The sequence below is a fragment of the Pipistrellus hanaki genome (genome assembly GCF_964339955.1).
Source record: "Pipistrellus hanaki genome assembly, chromosome: 1".
Taxonomy (NCBI): Eukaryota; Metazoa; Chordata; class Mammalia; order Chiroptera; family Vespertilionidae; genus Pipistrellus; species Pipistrellus hanaki.
This window is the reverse complement of record NC_140503.1, coordinates 174,127,805-174,145,270: the sequence shown is the minus strand read 5'-3', so window position 1 is coordinate 174,145,270 and position 17,466 is coordinate 174,127,805. Positions and strand designations below refer to the sequence as shown.

General features: G+C 34.9%; 1 protein-coding gene and 1 long non-coding RNA gene across 3 annotated transcripts in view; one reads left to right on the top strand and one right to left on the bottom strand.

The window, feature by feature from the left end:
* Positions 1-17,466, top strand: part of LOC311625855 — a 956,586-nt gene that overhangs the window by 723,545 nt on the left and 215,575 nt on the right. The window lies entirely within an intron of this gene.
* Positions 8,027-17,466, bottom strand: part of TECRL (trans-2,3-enoyl-CoA reductase like) — a 72,827-nt gene continuing 63,387 nt past the window's right edge. Inside the window, exons 9-13 of one of the 2 annotated variants that reach the window (XR_014795570.1) lie at positions 16,845-16,902; positions 13,862-13,947; positions 12,679-12,724; positions 10,016-10,331; positions 8,027-9,308 (exon numbers count right to left, since the gene is read on the bottom strand). Coding sequence is in view for 1 of the 2 variants with exons in the window: in XM_084890482.1 (XP_084746608.1) it covers positions 11,979-12,106; positions 12,679-12,724; positions 13,862-13,947; positions 16,845-16,902 (318 nt within the window). In the remaining variant the exon portion in view is untranslated. Of the gene's footprint in view, positions 9,309-10,015; positions 10,332-11,496; positions 12,107-12,678; positions 12,725-13,861; positions 13,948-16,844; positions 16,903-17,466 lie in introns of those variants that run through there. The other variant, XM_084890482.1, reaches the window with a different exon arrangement.

The window sequence follows — 17,466 nt, the reverse complement described above, 5'->3', positions numbered from 1 at the left end:
TCAGGCTAGCTTGAAAAGGAAACATTTATCTTTCATGGTTCTAGAGACAGTGAAGTCTAAGATCAAGGTGTTGGTAGATCTGGGGTCTTATGAAAGTCTGTTCCTGTTGCAGACTAACTCTCCAGCTTCTTCTTTATATAGGCACTAATTCCATTCATGGAGGTTCTACTTTCATGACTTAATTATCTCCCAAATGCCCATTTCCAAATACTATCACATTGGGGATTCCATTTTAGCATATTAATTTTGAGGGTGGAGATACACAAACATTCAGTCTACAACAATCCCCAAATCTCACCCATATGCCTATACCATATGCAATGCTTTGGCCATACTCTATTTGTTATTTATTCTGGAACCACATTTAAAAAAATGGAATTTCTATCTCCTTTGTGAAGCAGAGGAAAAAGTGCATGGTGAAACTAAGGGAAGGCTCTTGAAGTTTCTGCTACAAAATAACACAGATCACTTTTCTTTATTTCTTTTGGTTATCACAAGTGGCCAAAGATGGCCATGCCTTCTTCAATAGTGTGTAGAAGTCTGCTTCTCCCTTATGAGGCATTGCCAGTCACCCAACAATGGGTGGGAAGTAAGCATCTTTCTCCCGAGAGAGCGGAAAATAAAGTATGAATATATAAAATGTATACAATGATTTTTGGGAGGATTAACACGTTTTTCTGATAACTGAGTATTTCCATAAGCCCGGTATTTATTTTTCTTATTTATTCTTTAAAGACTCAAGTCTGGGAAGCAATATAAAATTTGTGAAATATGAAAGTATTCTTGCTATTAAGTAGCTTATAATGCTCTCAGAGATGAAGCATTCAGGTAGTGGCATTTAAAGTAAAATTTAATATAGTAGGTGACAAATACATAAAATTGTTTGACTTTGCATGCAATAGATTTAGGCCTACATTGGTTGCTCCACTGGATAATTAATTTATTGCAACTGAGTAGGTTAACACTCTGTGCCTCCTCATCATTCTCTAAATATCTCTCCTAAACTAGAAAATTTCATTCTATAATATAAACATCCATGTGAAAGAAAATTTTTCTTTGTCCTATGGCATGTTACTTAATATAGGTCTACCACATTAATATGCATTATGGATAAAATTGTGCAGAACACAGATGAAAAAGAAATTACCTTTGATTGACACAGTCACTAAAGTTTAAAGCAAAATGTTTTTAATTTTATGAAGATAAACTAAAATTTTGATCATGTTAAATGATGGATGCACTAAACCATATTTTTGAGATCTACCCCAAAAACTGACACAGAGTTTAATTTTTTGGGAGTATCGGTGCTTGAGCAAAATAGTAATTAGTTAAAATTTGGATGAATAGCCTTTAGAATTTGATTTTAGTTTACTATTTGAGTGCTAAAGAAACCACAGTTCTGCAGCAATATTCTAATAGTAACTACTACTAAATGCATTATCAATGTTAAATGTCTTATTAACTATTTTACATATATCAACTTATTTAATATTTAATAAACTCTTATGATATAAAGGCAATTAGTTCATATTGCAAACCAGAAATCTGAGATGTAGATAATTGATATATTGATTGGGTTAAACTCTGATCTGCCTTTTCCAAAGTAGAAGCACTTAATTCTATACTGTGGTTCAGGAAAAAGAAATTTGATGTGAATCTTATGTGTTGGATAGTTTGGAACATGAAGGAACTGGCAAATTAAAAACTGACTAGGGAGAGATAATAATTAAGAAATCAATCATGTGATAATAACCTGAATTAGAAATTTTCAATGTGGTATTGGTTAACACTTTAAACATGAGTGAATTTTTGTATGTAAACAATGTTAAATACATATAGGTATTTTGGAATGGCTATTATAAAAAGGTGCCAGAGAAAATAAGCACCATTGTATTATGAAGTTAGAAAATTATGTAAGAAAAAAAAATGAAGATACTATTATGATGGTGTTATAATCATCATGTTTCCAAGTTTGCAAACACTTTTCATCTAATTGTTGACATTTAAATAATAAACAAAAGGGTATAAATTATACAAAACTATATAATGCCATTCCTTTAGTTGGTAACTATCAATAAGTGAAGTTTTTTTTTTTTTTTTTTTTTTTTTAATAAGGGATTGAGAGACCTACATTATATAATTAAAATAAAATAACACATAATTTTCAGTTGTGGCTTCCCCAGTCAGTAAGGATATTTTTATGCAGTAAGTGTCCTAGTTTACATTTCTCCTTTTTTGTCAAAAAGAAACCACAGTCCTGCAGAAAATTTTAAGATACATCTCTAAAGCCACTTACTTTCTATTTAAGTTTAATAAATATTTAAAATAAAAATATTTTAGTCTAGCCGGGACCGGTTTGGCTCAATGGATAGAGCGTCGGCTTGGGGACTGAAGGGTCCCGGATTCGATTCCGGTCAAGGGCATGTGCCTTGGTTGTGGGCATATCCCCAGTAGGGGGTGTGCAAGAGGCAGCTGATCGATGACTCTCTCTCTCATCGATGTTTCTAACTCTCTATCTCTCTCCCTTCCTCTCTGTATAAAATCAATAAAATACATTTTAAAAAAATATTTTAGTCTACTTTATAAAGTTATTTTGTAATTTTATATTTTACATAATCTAATATCAATGAAGGGTACTTTTGTTTGTTTTATTAATATTGTACATCAACTGTGTAAAACAATGATGATTTTACCATAGCTGGAGATGTTGGATATACATGTTTTCCCAGCAAAGGCTAACTTTGGATCGTTATATCAGTAAGGCTTAGCAATTGTATATACTTAGGTTTTCTTTAAAACAGGAAGTTTTATGCCTTTTTATTGCCTTAAAATCCAATGTAAAAACCTATTAGTGGCGGGGGGGAATATATATATGTGTGTGTGTGTGTGTGTATATATATATATATATATGCATATTAGCCAGGGCACCTTAAGGCAGTGGTTTTCAATCTTTCTAATGCCTCTACCCTTTAATTCAGTTCCTCATGTTGTGACCCCCGACTATAAAATTATTTTTGTTGCTACTTCATAATTGTAATTTTGCTACTGTTATGAATCATAATGTAAATATCTGTGTTTTCTGATGGTTTAGGCCAGGGGTCTGCAACCTTTAAGACATAAAGAGCCACCTGGACCCGTTTCCGCAGGAAAAAAAAACCATTGCGACATTTAAAACAAATATAACACTGCATATATTGTTTCTTACCTTAATGCTATATATCGGATCGTGCAGTTAGCTGTCAATCTGAAGAAAAAGAGGACTTTTTCACTTAACAATGTAAAATATATTTTTGCAAATTAATAGCTAATTAAAATATTTAATTTACCTGGTTAATGGGATTTTTGCTCCTGAACCTCAGGGCACAGTGTCAGCACATCAGGGCTGTAAGACGTTACCTTCATTTTCACACAGGCTTGCAAGTTGTCGGAGCCGCGGTAAAGCTTCAAAAGAGCCGCATGCGGCTCTGGAGCCGTAGGTTGCCGACACCTGGTTTAGGCTCTACAGCAGTGGTTCTCAACCTGTGGGTCATGACCCACAGGTTGGGAACCGCTAGCAGAGTCACCTAAGACCATCGGAGTCTGAGTTGATGAAAGCACTTTGGCAGCTGAGGTAGCCAACAGTGGCAGCAGCAGTGGGGTGATGGGATGGTGCCTTCACCTGATCAGCCCAGTCACCTCCTGCAGAAGGAGCCCAAGGGGAACGGGCCTACGCCTTCAGTAGGACATCCCCTGAGGGCTCTCAGACTGTGAGAGGGAGCAAGCTGGGCTGAGGGACACCCTCCCACACACACCCCAGAGCACAAATTCCATGCACTGAGCATCTAGTGTACAATAAAAGAAATGCTTCTATAATTTTTATTAATATTTTATTGTAAATGCTTTTGGCATGAAGAATACTATAAGATAAGAACAAGCTTTAAGAATTTCATTGGCTAGAAAGAAACGCCCTCCTCATTTATCTTTACTAATAAAAGGGTAATATGCTAATTAGACCAGGTCAATCAGACATCTTCCAGACATTTAACTTCCTTCTGGAAAAAGCCATAGTGGTGGGGGCCAAGGCAGAGGCTGTTAGGGGCAAGATCAGGCCAGTGTGGGGGAGCAAGCAATTAGGGGGTGATCAGGCCAGCGGGGGAGGGCAGTTGGAGACAATCAGGCCAGGAGGGGAGTGGTTAGGGGGCGATCAGGCTGACAGGCAGAGGCAGTTAGAGGTGATCAGACAGGCAGTCAGGTGAGTGGTTAGGAACCAGTGATCTTGGATTGTGAGAGGGATGTTCCATAGGGACCGGGCCTAAACTGAAAGTCAGACATCCCCCAAAAGATCCCAGATTGGAGAGGGTGCAGGCTGGGCTGAGGGACACACACCCCCCGACCTCCATGTACAAATTTCATGCACCAGGCCTCTAGTGGTAAAATAGCAAGGGAAATTGAGGTACATGGAATTCAAATTGATGGATGCTCATAGGACTGAACTTTAGCTTGTCAAACAAATGTGAGGATTTATTCCCTTTGCTCCATGCTAATAATAAAGCACTTAAGGAATGGAAAATAGAAAGAATAAATGAAACTAGAATTACAAAGAGCCTGAAGAATTTTATTTTTTTAAATTCACACTTTGTGGACTTCACTTCTTTTAGGCAATGGAATCTCAGATTTATTTGGTTTCCTTTAGAAGAAAACAAATTACTGTGATTTTCCCAAAACATTTGTAATTGTATACACAGGCAGCTTTGGCTGCCCCTTCATTAAGACTTTGCATTCTGTCTCTGCTGTTGTCTGTTAGAATCACAACAGGCACTGCTCACAGCCAGCCATTCCTTCCTTATACCATAACCAAATTGCTCAGAATAGGTTGCTGGTTGGCTTACATCCACACACATTATTTTTGCCACTCAAAATTATAAATATATTCGTCTCCAAACATACCTAATGTAAATTTTGAGTAATCTGACTTCTCTGACAGAATTGTATTTCAAAAATCATAAAATCCATTCTTGACAATGCAAAAGACTTAAAATAATATTGAATATTTACATCACTATTTATTGACTTTGAATAGTGACTGGCTAAGAGGATTTAGCGTTTTCCTCCCTGAGATGTGGAATTATTAAAATTTTAAAGCCCTATCAATCAACTGCAGCTGTTGATTGTTCAATTACAGTGAGGTTCAATCATAGGTATTTAAAGTGAATGTCATCCTCTTCCTAAGTAAATAATGATATTTTCATCTGTGAATTTAATTCAGGCAGGTATTTTTCAATCTGCGATTCACTGATATAGATGGATGTATTTTAGCATCCTTAAACCCACTGAGATTGTATGTACAATTGTGCATATGATTTTTTTTCTAGTGGAATAGAAAAGATCTACAGAAACTAGTAGATTAAAAAATGCAACCATGAACCAAAATAATCATTAATAGCAAAATTATTGTTGCTATGACATTAAGATTGAAAATATAACTTTTTTTCTGTTTTTCTCTCCTTTCCTATAATAATAATAAATAAATAACATGTTTAACTTGTCTATGGTAACTTAGACTCTAAAATTATTTTATTTTTGGATGAAAAGTTTTTAAATTAGCATCTAAAGACAATTTTCATATCACATGCAGGAAAGTATTGGATATGATTTAAGAGAAAAGACAGCAGAACCCTGCCTTTTGCTAAAATCAATAAATAACATTGTGACACATGGATATTGTAAGCCAGAATTTTTCATTCTGCTGCCAATAGCAACCTGTGGCCCGTGATACAGGACAGCCATAAGAAGCTCTTTTTAGGGTTGTCATGGAATCAAGCTTTTCAAAGGTCTGCGCCAGGGCACCAACTGATTTTTATTTTATGCCTTTTGTAAAAGCCCATACAAGTTTCTGTTGGCTGCTTGATTGATTTTGTTGTTTGGATGGTTTTCTCCTTTAAAGTATTTTAAAACCACAAAACCCAGCACTTAGAGTATGTTCATCTAACAGATAGGTCTGGGTAGGCTAGAAGAGAGCTAATAGGGCATATTTCTAATTATCCTCATATAACATTTAAGTTAAAAATAGTCTACTTTCAGAAGAATGAATAAAATAGAAGACACTTAACTCCCTGTAAATTTAATCTCACCATTTGTAAAGTCTTTTCTAGCTCAAACATGGTATGACTTCAGTTTCAAAAAAGTCTGGTAAATGAACCATAGAAACAATACTGCATTGATCAGGGTAATGGGTTGAGTGAGATGTAATGAGTATCAGTGATTCCATCTCAGAAGAATCTGGCTATTAAACGCCAAAGGTCAATTACAGCTACCAGCTACTCAGATATTTTCATTTCAGATACCAGATAAACGAGTTTGAGCAGAATCTGGGCTTGTAGACTTGAATCAATACAGTTGCACAAGAAATACACTTTAGTGTCTTATGCTAATGAGGCAAGCAACCCATTGTTTCCTCCAGCTTCTTGAGTTGATCTAAGAACAGTACTTATTAAATAGTAGTTGCCCTTTGCATAAATCCCTATACTAGAAGCTCACCAGTAGCTTGCTGTCATCCTCCAGTAACTCCCCGCCTGCTGTCCCACCCTCCTGTAGCTCCCCTACCCTCCTTTCCCCTGCCCCCTCCCCCAATAGCTTGCTGCCCTGCCCTCTCCAGTAGCTCTCCACCGCCCTCTGCACACTTGTAGCTCACTGCCCCACCCTTCTGCTGATCTGTGATCTGGTTATGCAGTCAGTTTTTATGCTTCATGGCATAATGACCATTTGCATATTACATCTTTATTATATAGAATTATAATTGGAAGGATAATCCACTTTTCAGTGCCATAGTGCAAGAGGAACAATAGACTCCAGTAGAAGTGTATCAGAAACATGAATCTTCTGAAGTGAAATAAATATATGAGCTCTTTCAAACTGAGGTCAGCTGAAAAAGAATAACATGACTTTTTTATATTTTTTAAACTATATTGAAACACTTGGCTATGTGTTCAATATTGAAATGTGTAGATTTTTCAGTTATAGAAATTTATTTTCCTTTTGTTTATATGACTCATGGAAGAAGAGCTGACCCTCCTTTTTCAGTGAAATGGCATAAATAATTGCTCATTTTACAAACATAATATTCAGCTACAACTGTCAACATTATTTAAAAAAAAGTTCAAGTATGCTGAGGAAGTTGCTTCCATCAAAATATGTTTTACAATGAACATGAGCAATTAAGAATAAGAAATCTATATATATATATATATATAAGGCTAATATGCAGTGTCCCATGGAGAGTTCAACCAGGAGACTGGAGTTCAGTTGTTCACTATGATAGGCACTGACCACCAGGGGGCAACACAGAATAAAGGAAGGTGCTGGCTGGAAGCCAGAAGGCCCTGATTGGCCCTGACCACTGGCCAGGCCTAGGGACCCTACCCATGCATGAATTTTGTGCACTGGGTTGCTAGTATAAATATAATAAAAAGTACTAGGAAAAATAATTGCAAATGTAAGAGATAACAATAATTGCAACATATCTTCTCTTTTCCTTCTGTAAATCTGTTTCTGTTTTGTTTCATTTGTTTGTTTTTTGTATTTTTTACATCCCACATCTCAGTGAAATCATGCAGTATTTTGTCTTAGTCTGTCTGACTTATTTCACTTAGTTTAATAATCTAGGTTTAGTGCTTATAAATAATTTTGAGCAATGTTTTCCTCATGTTTTAAGCAACTTTTCAAACTACAGTTAAAAAATAAAATCTCACTTCAGCAGGGAACTTCTGCCTCTGGGAATGCTTTTGTACATTTCCACCACCAAACCTCCTCTGAAGGAAGGCTAATTGCAGGTTTAGATATGCACCTGTGTGAAAATTAACTTTTAAGCAGCCTTTAAAATAAATGGCTTTTAATTATTATCATTACGCAAAAACTGTATAAATGCCTTTAATTGTACTTATAAAGTAACATTTGCTATAATCACCTCTAATATCCGGGAGCAACCAAAAAGGTTTTATTTTTTTTTTTATTATTAAAAGAAAAATAGATGAAACCCTTCTTATTGATTCACAGGTCATTTTAGTTTATTTTATAAGCACAAACGTTATAATTGAAATACGTGGACTGATAAAATTTAACATGTATTGACTAATAGTTAAATTTAAAGACCTTGAAAATAACTTTAATTACTGGAAGATTAAAGGTCAAAGTACAAAATATTCAACTGTGACATTGAACTTTATGATTAGATTCAGCTTAGGTAATGGGCATAACATTTTTATAGAGAAGTATGATTGAGCATACACGTTTTAAAAATAAAAATGTTTTATTTATTTAAAAATTATTTGATGCTAATGAGACAGAAAAAAAAAAAGCTAGCTAGATAGGGGCCAGACCAAGGGAGGAGAAAGTGAAACCAGGAACCCAGAGAGGTGGAGTTACTAAGACACCCCAACTGGGGAGAGAAAGAAGGAAGGGTGTGTGCGAGAGGCATGAACTTTAAAATGTATGGGCATTGCTAAAATAGACAGTGTGCGGATTACCAATCGCAAGGCAGAAAGGCAAACATACACACAGAAATAGCACGGGCTCCCTTCCCTCCTCCCTCGGTGCAGCACACAATAGACACCGAGTTCCTGTGGTGGGGGAGGCACATCCCCTGTGCCCCCCTGGCTTATGGCCATGTGGGCCCCACACATGGACTGTTCGAATTAATGAACCTGGACACTAGACTATTCCCGGCTGTAACATGGGAAGGAAGCTCCGGACACTGGCCTGCTCCTGGAGCCCCAGCTGCTCCTTTTCCAGGGCTGGCTTCTCCCAATAAACTTTGGTTCCATTAACACCTTAGTCTGCGGCTTCATTCTTCAATCTTTGTGAGACATTCTTCAATCTTTGCATGCCCCTACTGGCCAGTCATGCCCACCACCAGGGCATGTGCCCCAACCAGGAATTAAACAGTGACCGGTTGGTTCATAGGTAGACACTCAACCACTGAACCACACAGGCCGGCCATGCTATGATATTTCTGTTGTCTCCTCAAAAAAAATCACATTGCTTAAAATTGCTGTGTGTGTTTCTGCAAATGAGTCAGAGAATAACTTTTATTTTCACACAACTTTATTAAAACACAAATGTACTACAGGTCTATTTTTATTCAACCTTCACCAAACAATTTTTAGAAAACACTTGCAAACAATCAAAAACACCTTGAGGTAGAAAGGATGGAAGGGGTGGGAAGAGAAACAGTATTCTGTGATAATATAGGGTGGCATGGCAGCTGATTCATCTTTAGTTTTTCTTTTGATATTTTTCCCTTCTCCAGCTACTTTTAATAAGAAATGTGAACCCTAACCAGTTTTGCTCAGTGGGTAGAGCATCAGCCTGCAAACTGAAGGGTCCTGGGTTTGATTCTCATCACATGCACACATGTCCAAATTGTGGGCTCCAGTAGGGGCCATGCAAGAGGCAGCCAAGCAAAGATTCTCTCTCATCGTTGATGAGGAAGAGAGAGGAAGAGAGAGAAAGAGAGATATATTATATATATCTCTCTCTCTTCCTCTCTGAAATCAATTTAAAAAAATATAGAAATGTGTGAAGAAGAAATTTGTGTGAGATAAAGAAGTAGTGTTTTACAAACAATAAAAAGTTTTATTTGGGGCTAGGAAAAATATTATTCTAGGCAATTATTTAAAAAGCTATTAGAGCCAAAACCGGTTTGGCTCAGTGGTAGAGTGTTGGTCTGCGGACTGAAGGGTCCCGGGTTCGATTCCGGGCAAGGGCATGTACCTTGGTTGTGGGCACATCCCCGGTAGGGGGTGTGCAAGAGGCAACTGATCGATGTTTCTCTCTCATCGACGTTTCTAGCTCTCTATCTCTCTCCCTTCCTCTCTGTAAAAAAATCAATAAAATATATTTTAAAAAATAAATGAAAAGCTATTAGAGTATTGATTAGATTAAGTGAACTATAAGATTTATTTTTAATATTATATGTAATCAAAAATATAGTAATAGTCATAACACTCTGATGTTAATTTATTGAATCATGTATGTTTACTTATGACTGCAAAATTTAAATATGTACACTGTTGACAAATATTTTTAACAAACTCCAAATGGAAGGTGCAAAGCTCTTTCTTGCCAGGGATCATAATAATTCCTACAGTAAGAGAATTAAAGATAGAAGGTGTAATTTGTAATTGTATCTTTGCACTCCTGCTTAAAATTATCCTCAGCCTTTGTTTGGAAGCATATAGGTAACACATCCATCCTTGCTGCATCAAAGATCTTCTAGTCCGCAACGATGTGAGAACTTCCGAGTTTGTCATCAATCAGGATTCAGTTTAGAAAACAAACACTATTCTGTCTTCTTACTAAGGATATTTATCACAGGGAGTTAATTACACAGATGTATTAGATGTATGTGGTTTAATGCTTTAGTACTTCCTTTAGATTTGCATGATCCCATGCTATTTTACTGAATGGATATGAGGGAGTTTGAGTTAGTTGCTGTCTTCCCTTGTAATATTTTAATATTATATACTTGGGAATGATAATGCTTTTAAAGGATTATTTTTAATTTTTTTTAATAATTAACTACATATTTCAGTAATAATTACAGAATGTATATCGATTTATCTTTACCAAGTATGTTTTGTCAAATACATATCTATCTATAATAATAAAAGGGTAATATGCTAATTAGACTGGATGTCTTTCGGACATCCTTCCTGAGGAAGCCAGGGCTGGAGGGTGGGTGGCCAGAGCAGGGAAGTAGCCCGGGTCCTCAGTGCCTGCCAGCAGCTGAGGAGGGAAGCCTGAGTGCTGGGACCAGAAGAAAGCCAGTGCTGGCACCCGGAGAAGGAAGGCCTACTCTTGCATGGATTTTCATGCATCAGGCCTCTAGTGTAACATAACATTTAATTAAGATATTTGTTATTATATATCCCTATCTATAGTGTATATCTAAGAATTGGAAAGCTTCTAGAAATTATTCAGTCTACAGAAGCTCAATGCTGACACTGAGAATCTCTTTTAAATATTTAACAAATGTGTTCTAATTTTTCGCAATATCAGTCATTTCCTTGTCAAAATACATGTGCATATTCACACACACACACACACACACACACACTCACACACGGCTTGAGAGGGCATAAGAATTTAAAAATGTAAAAGTAAAGCAAAAATCTTTCACTGTACATCTCAAACAAATCTCCAGTGCACTCTCTTCTTCATCTCATATACTCTCTTCTTCATCTAAAATGTACATATTTATAAATTTGAGCAGCATTCCCACTGTGGGAGAACTCTGACCACAAGAGGGAAGCTCCTGCATTGAGCATCTGCCCCCTGGTGGTCAATGTATGTCATAGCAACTGGTTGTTCTGATGGTGGTTTCACCATTTAGTTGATTTGCATATTAGGGTTTTATTATATAGGATTTAGTTAAATGATGTCTAGAAGATACTTTAATTGTTATAATTTTAGGATGATAGGATACAATGTATAAATTATAAATAAATAAAATACATGACTAATTAGAAGTATTTCACTTTTAATATAGGTAAACTTTTCACAACAAATTGAAATAACATAAGACATTATATACTTGTCAATAACATTTTGAACAATAAGAAAAAATTAACTGCTATCAAAATAATGTGTAAAATTCAAGTGATTTAAATGTTACAATTTTAAATATTTACTTTAGGATTCAGATATTCTAATTGTTTTAAGCCAAAAGTATTATGGAATATTTAATGAAATAAATTATTGCCCAAGGATCAATTCCTTACAAATATATTGGATGCCATTTTTCATTACTTATGTCTTTAATTTATGTTTTTAAATTGCCTCAACTTTATTACTCTAAATTTAGCTAGATTATACAATTTTATATTTTTATTCAGTAAAAATACTGTTATTCGTGAATTTCTATAATTTAATAGTCAACCATCATTAATGGAGTCCAAATTATATTTTTTCTACATAAGATATTAGACCAATTTTTTTTTTTTTTACAGTATGAATGGGATCATTGCTGATTTTCTATGCATATAAGAATTAAATTTCTTCAGATAAATTTTATGTTTCTTTTGTGCCCACAAAGACATTTGGATACTCATCAGAAGTGTGAAAATTCCAACTAAAAGAAAAAACAAATAATTATCCTTTCTTATTTTTGTGATGGTTATAGCAAGTTATATTATTAAAAAAACTATCACATATTACTCTTTAAATATTTCTCAAATGTTTCATAGTTTTCTATCAATTTTATTTACTCACATTAATTGCCTAGTTTATATATATTCAATCAATATTCATTGCATGGTTTCATAAGTAGAAAAAGTACATAGCATAGATAAAAATCAACCCATATTTTTATATCACATTGCCAAAAATATTACAACATAAAATTTATTTATCTCTGAATTATTAATATAATTTTGATATGCATGTAATATACATCTGCACACATACATACAATACATATGACAAAACAAATTATTAAAAAAATATTTTGCAATGGCATAAAAAATGGGTATAATGGATATTATAAATATTTCTTCTAATACATGCTTAGAAATCTGAAATAAAAATAAAGGCATAAAATCCTTTTGCAAACATGTTAAACTTTTAGTACCATATAGTAACTTGTTCTTAGAAATCACTTCTAAAAATACATTCACTTCAATTGTCAATAATCCTAGGTCTTACCTGGCAGTGTTTGTGTCATTACTGTGAAACTAATCCATGATCCAATCTGTTAGATTAAAACATAAATTGACATTTATCTCTGAATTACCTATTAATTTGTTCAATTGTAATGTTAAATAGGTAATCTGAAACTTCAAACACATTTAAAAAAGAATAGATAGAAATAAATTTTCCTAAAATAATTTGTGTTAAATATAATTAGATCATAAGAAATTCTTTAAAACAGCATCATATTCATAAGAAAATGGAAGACATTGTTCCAAAAACTCTCACAAAAATAAAATCTTAAAACATCTCCATACATTGTACATGAAGACTGTAAAATTTTATTTAAATATATGCACAAATATTCTTTTTTTCCCAGGGAAAATTGTGGTTGAAATGTTCCAATTTTCTATGTATATACAAGAATTTAAATCATATCATATTTTACTAGAGGCTTGGTACACAAAATTCATGCAGGGGAAGGTATCTTTCAGTCCAGCCTCCACCCTCTCCAATCAGGGATCCCTTGCAGGGGTCTTCAAACTACGGCCCACGGGCCACATGCTGCCCGCAGAGGAGTCTGATCCAGCCCGCCAGGTTTTTTGGGCAGTGAGCGCAGCCGAGGTGTTACAGTAGGAATTAGTAGTGCATATAGTCCGGCCCTCCAGCTCTCTGAGGGACCGTGATCTGGCCCCCACTTTAAAAAGTTTGAGGACCCCTGCTAGGGGATCAGGCCCAAACCGGCAGTTGGACATCCCTCTCACAATCCAGGACCACTGAGTCCTAACCGCTCACTTGCCTGCCTGCCTGATCATCCCTAACCACTCTGCATGCCTGCTTGATCACCCCTAACCCTTTTGCCTTCCTGCCAAATCGCCCCTAACCCCTCTGGCTGCTGACCTGATCACTCCTAACCACCTCTGCCTGCCAGCCTGATTGCCCCTAACTGCCTCTGCCTCAGCCCCAACCACGGTGGCTTTGTCCAGAAGGAAAGGACCAGATGACCAGAAGATGTTTGGTTGACCCAGTCTAATTAGCATATTACCCTTTTATTAGTATAGATAACTCTGACTACATTATATCTATAGATAAAACATATATAATCATATATTAATCCACAACACAGGTAAATACATAAATGTAAATATTGATTATATCCCCAAATAAAAATATATTACATAAATATATAATAGCATACCTCATAGGTATAGTTAGGACATGAAACCAGGAAAAACATCCATGTGAAGGGGTTGTAAGTTGGACTTGGAAAACAGGCATTAGTTCCTTTCATCAAAAAGAGTAAAATGTCAATTATGCTATATGTTAAAAATTTGAACATATATTTGTTACATAATTCTAACTCCCCCTAGAACAACTATATACCAGATAAAATGTCATCATGTATTTATAGAAACCTATATCACAAATTACTCAGAAGAAAACCATTTTCAAATGTTATGACCTTTTGACTCAAATAGAATACTTGTCATTTTCTGACCATGTCTAAGTTATGTTGCTGTAAAATCACAGAATAAACCATGATAATTACTTCTTTAAGAGTTAAAATAAAACAAAATATAAATCTTACTATAAATAGCATAATAGTTGTAGTGGCATTGGATGCTGAGATTAATAAATTCATTCTAATATTTAACTTCCTCTTTCTGTTCTCTTTTAGTGTCAAAGAAGATAATTTTGGTTGAGATTATTAAATATCTCAAATGTTCTTTTCTATTAAATTAGTGAAAATCTAAAAGGAATTTTATAAGGATGTCATTTACATGAGAAAATTGTACAAATGTATAATAAGAGGGTTACAATAAATATCAATATAGTTAATATTCAGAAATACCATATAACATATCCATTCAGCAATAGGGATTGTTATTTATAGCTCTCATTATTTTTAGTATATTGTCACTTGATTGTTGTCAGTTATATCTCACTTTTCAAACTTTTTCAAGAACCATTTTGGATAACAGTTTTATAATAATTTCAAGTTGAACTTTGAGCCTTGATATTTGTAAAAAGTAAATGTGAATTATAATACTATTTATTCTCCATAGCAAGATTTAATCATATAAACACATAAACTAATCTCTTTAGTTATAATTCTAAAGTCATAATGAAATGTCAGTATGTTTTCAAAATTGTAACTATTGTTAAAATAGCAAAGTAAAAAACATATTTGGTTCTGGGCATATTTCATTCATTGCTCATTTAAAGATAAGAATAAATGTGCATGCCATTTAATATTAAGATTACCTTAGTAACATTTATATAAACATATTTGTGTAGTACCCATGGATGTACATCAAAAGAAACATGATTGAAAAAGCTATTCAAGTCATAGTAACTGAATTTCAGAGGTGAAAGTTGTATACAAGATAATCTGTGTTAAAAACTCGGCTTTATGACTTACCACTTCAGGAGGTACAGGTGATCAGGGGTCCACAAATACAAATTTCTTCCAGATGTAGTTTATAGATTAAATAACCAATACGTGTATTGTGACATAGAAACATGTATATAGATATTGTCTTAACTGTAGATATTTGTTGTTAATTGTAATAATAGCTTAGCTTAGATATTGTTAATTTAATTCATTCCCATCATATGTTTTCTCAATCTATACTTAACCATCTATATATATAGAAAGCCAACGACCAGAGTGCCATAATTACCAGAACAACCAGTTGCTCTGATGCCCACTGTGGCCATACCTTACACTGATCTGGGGTGCCAGCTGGCCAACCTCCCACAGCCCCTCTCCCCAGCTGGCCCCACCCCGGATGGATTCCCACCACACCCAGTCAGCCCCCAACCCCTCCCTCCAGTCAGCTCCACCCTGATTGGCTGCCCACACACCAATCAGGGGCAGGGCCTGCTGGCCAATTGCCCACAGCCCCTCACCCAGGCGGCCTAACCCTCACCCTATCCTGATGGGGCAGGCCGGCTGGCCAGCCTTTGCTGTCTCCTCCTCCTGACAGGCCTGGTTTCAATCTGCTCCAATTGGGTCTGGACTGCTGGACCCCTTCCATGCATGAATTTGAACACTGGGCCTCTAGTTTATAATAAACTTCTTATAATAAACTTATTTTAAATTAATGCCTGAAGGTTTATTTTACATTACAGTGCCTCACCATCTATTATAAAATTTTTAAGCATAAGGGTTACTCCACCACTTCAGGGAATATTGCTGACAGGGAACCCTTGGCACTCCCTGTGAAGGATGTGTGGTTGAAGGGAACAATCTCACCCAAGATTACACTCACTTTTTTGTTTAGTCCTTTTTTTTTTTAAATTTCTCTTTATTGTTTAAAGTATTACAGATGCCCCTCTTCTATCCTCCCCACTGCTCCCCTCCTCCCTCCTCCTCCTTTAGGCCTTCACCACACTACTGTCTGTGCCCATGGGTTATGCAAAAGTGAATATTCAATATTTGATCAATATATCACATTGATGTCTCAGTCTTAGAACATTGTTATTTTATTCCAACTTTATAATGGTCTATAGGTTCATCTGAGACTCTCATTGGTACTATATTGCTCTCAAATATGATTTCCTACCCCAAAACGATTTTTTTCCCCCCATTTACAAACACACTCTTTAACACATCTCCTGACTGCTGATTCCCATACAAACTTTGTTTTAGAGAACCCACTGTTAGGGCATATGATATAATTCAAATATTTTGAAAACTTAGGCATTAAAGGTTACAGATTAGGACATATCTTAAATGTTTTCAACTATTGCTATTTGCCATTCAAAAATTGTGTTGTGTGTGTGTGTGTGTGTGTGTGTGTGTGTGTGTGTTTTAATTACATGTAGTCAGTTTACAATCTTAAGTTGGTTATATTAGTCTCAGATGTATAATAAAGTGATTTGACATTTGTATACCTTACAATGTGATCACCCTGCTAATTCTAGTAATTATCTGTCTTCATGTAAACTCATCAATATATTATAGAATATATTCTCCTTTCCCTTTTTACTCATACCCCATTCTCTCCCTTCTGATAACCATCTCTCAGTCTCTGTTTTTTGTGAATCTGTTTTTGTTTTATTTGTTTTCTTCCACATATAAGCGAAACCATATAGTGTTTGTCTTTCTACTTAAGGCTTTTTAAAAAATACAATGTAATTAACTCTAGAATAGATTAAAAGGAAAAGGCACTCACCTGTGTGGTTGGGATGAGCCAATACTACATTGATGAAATGATTTCCAGCTTCACAAATCTGCAAAATATTTTTTTAGTGTGATATACTTGTGCCCCTTAAAATATATATTCTACAGATAGATTACTATCCATGCAATATATTAGCCCTAAAGACTCAGTAAATATTTTATTACTCTAATTGAGTAAGAATAGGAAATTTTGCATCATCACGATAAAAGAAGTTATCTGTGGTCATATATAGAATCAAAATAATGTCACATGGAGTTAGAAATTCTGAAAATATTATTGACCATTTGTTAAGTAGGTTCAAATTGCCTGATGAATCATGTTGTGTTGATTATCTGGTTTGTACTTGTTACAGGGGTACACTTTATGTCATGAAGAAATAAGTCATGCTGCTAAAGATAGACTTGACATTGGTTTACATTTTCTAAATTTATTAACACAGTAGCAATCCAGTTTGATTCCCAGCTGATTTTAATTGAGATATGAGTTTAGTAGGAGTAACTCAGTTTTAGCTGAAAACCTAAGTATGATTATAACCAATTATAATAAAATAAATATATAATATTTGAATTAGCTATACATAATTAATTTCTTAAGCTAGTTTTATAAAAAAAAT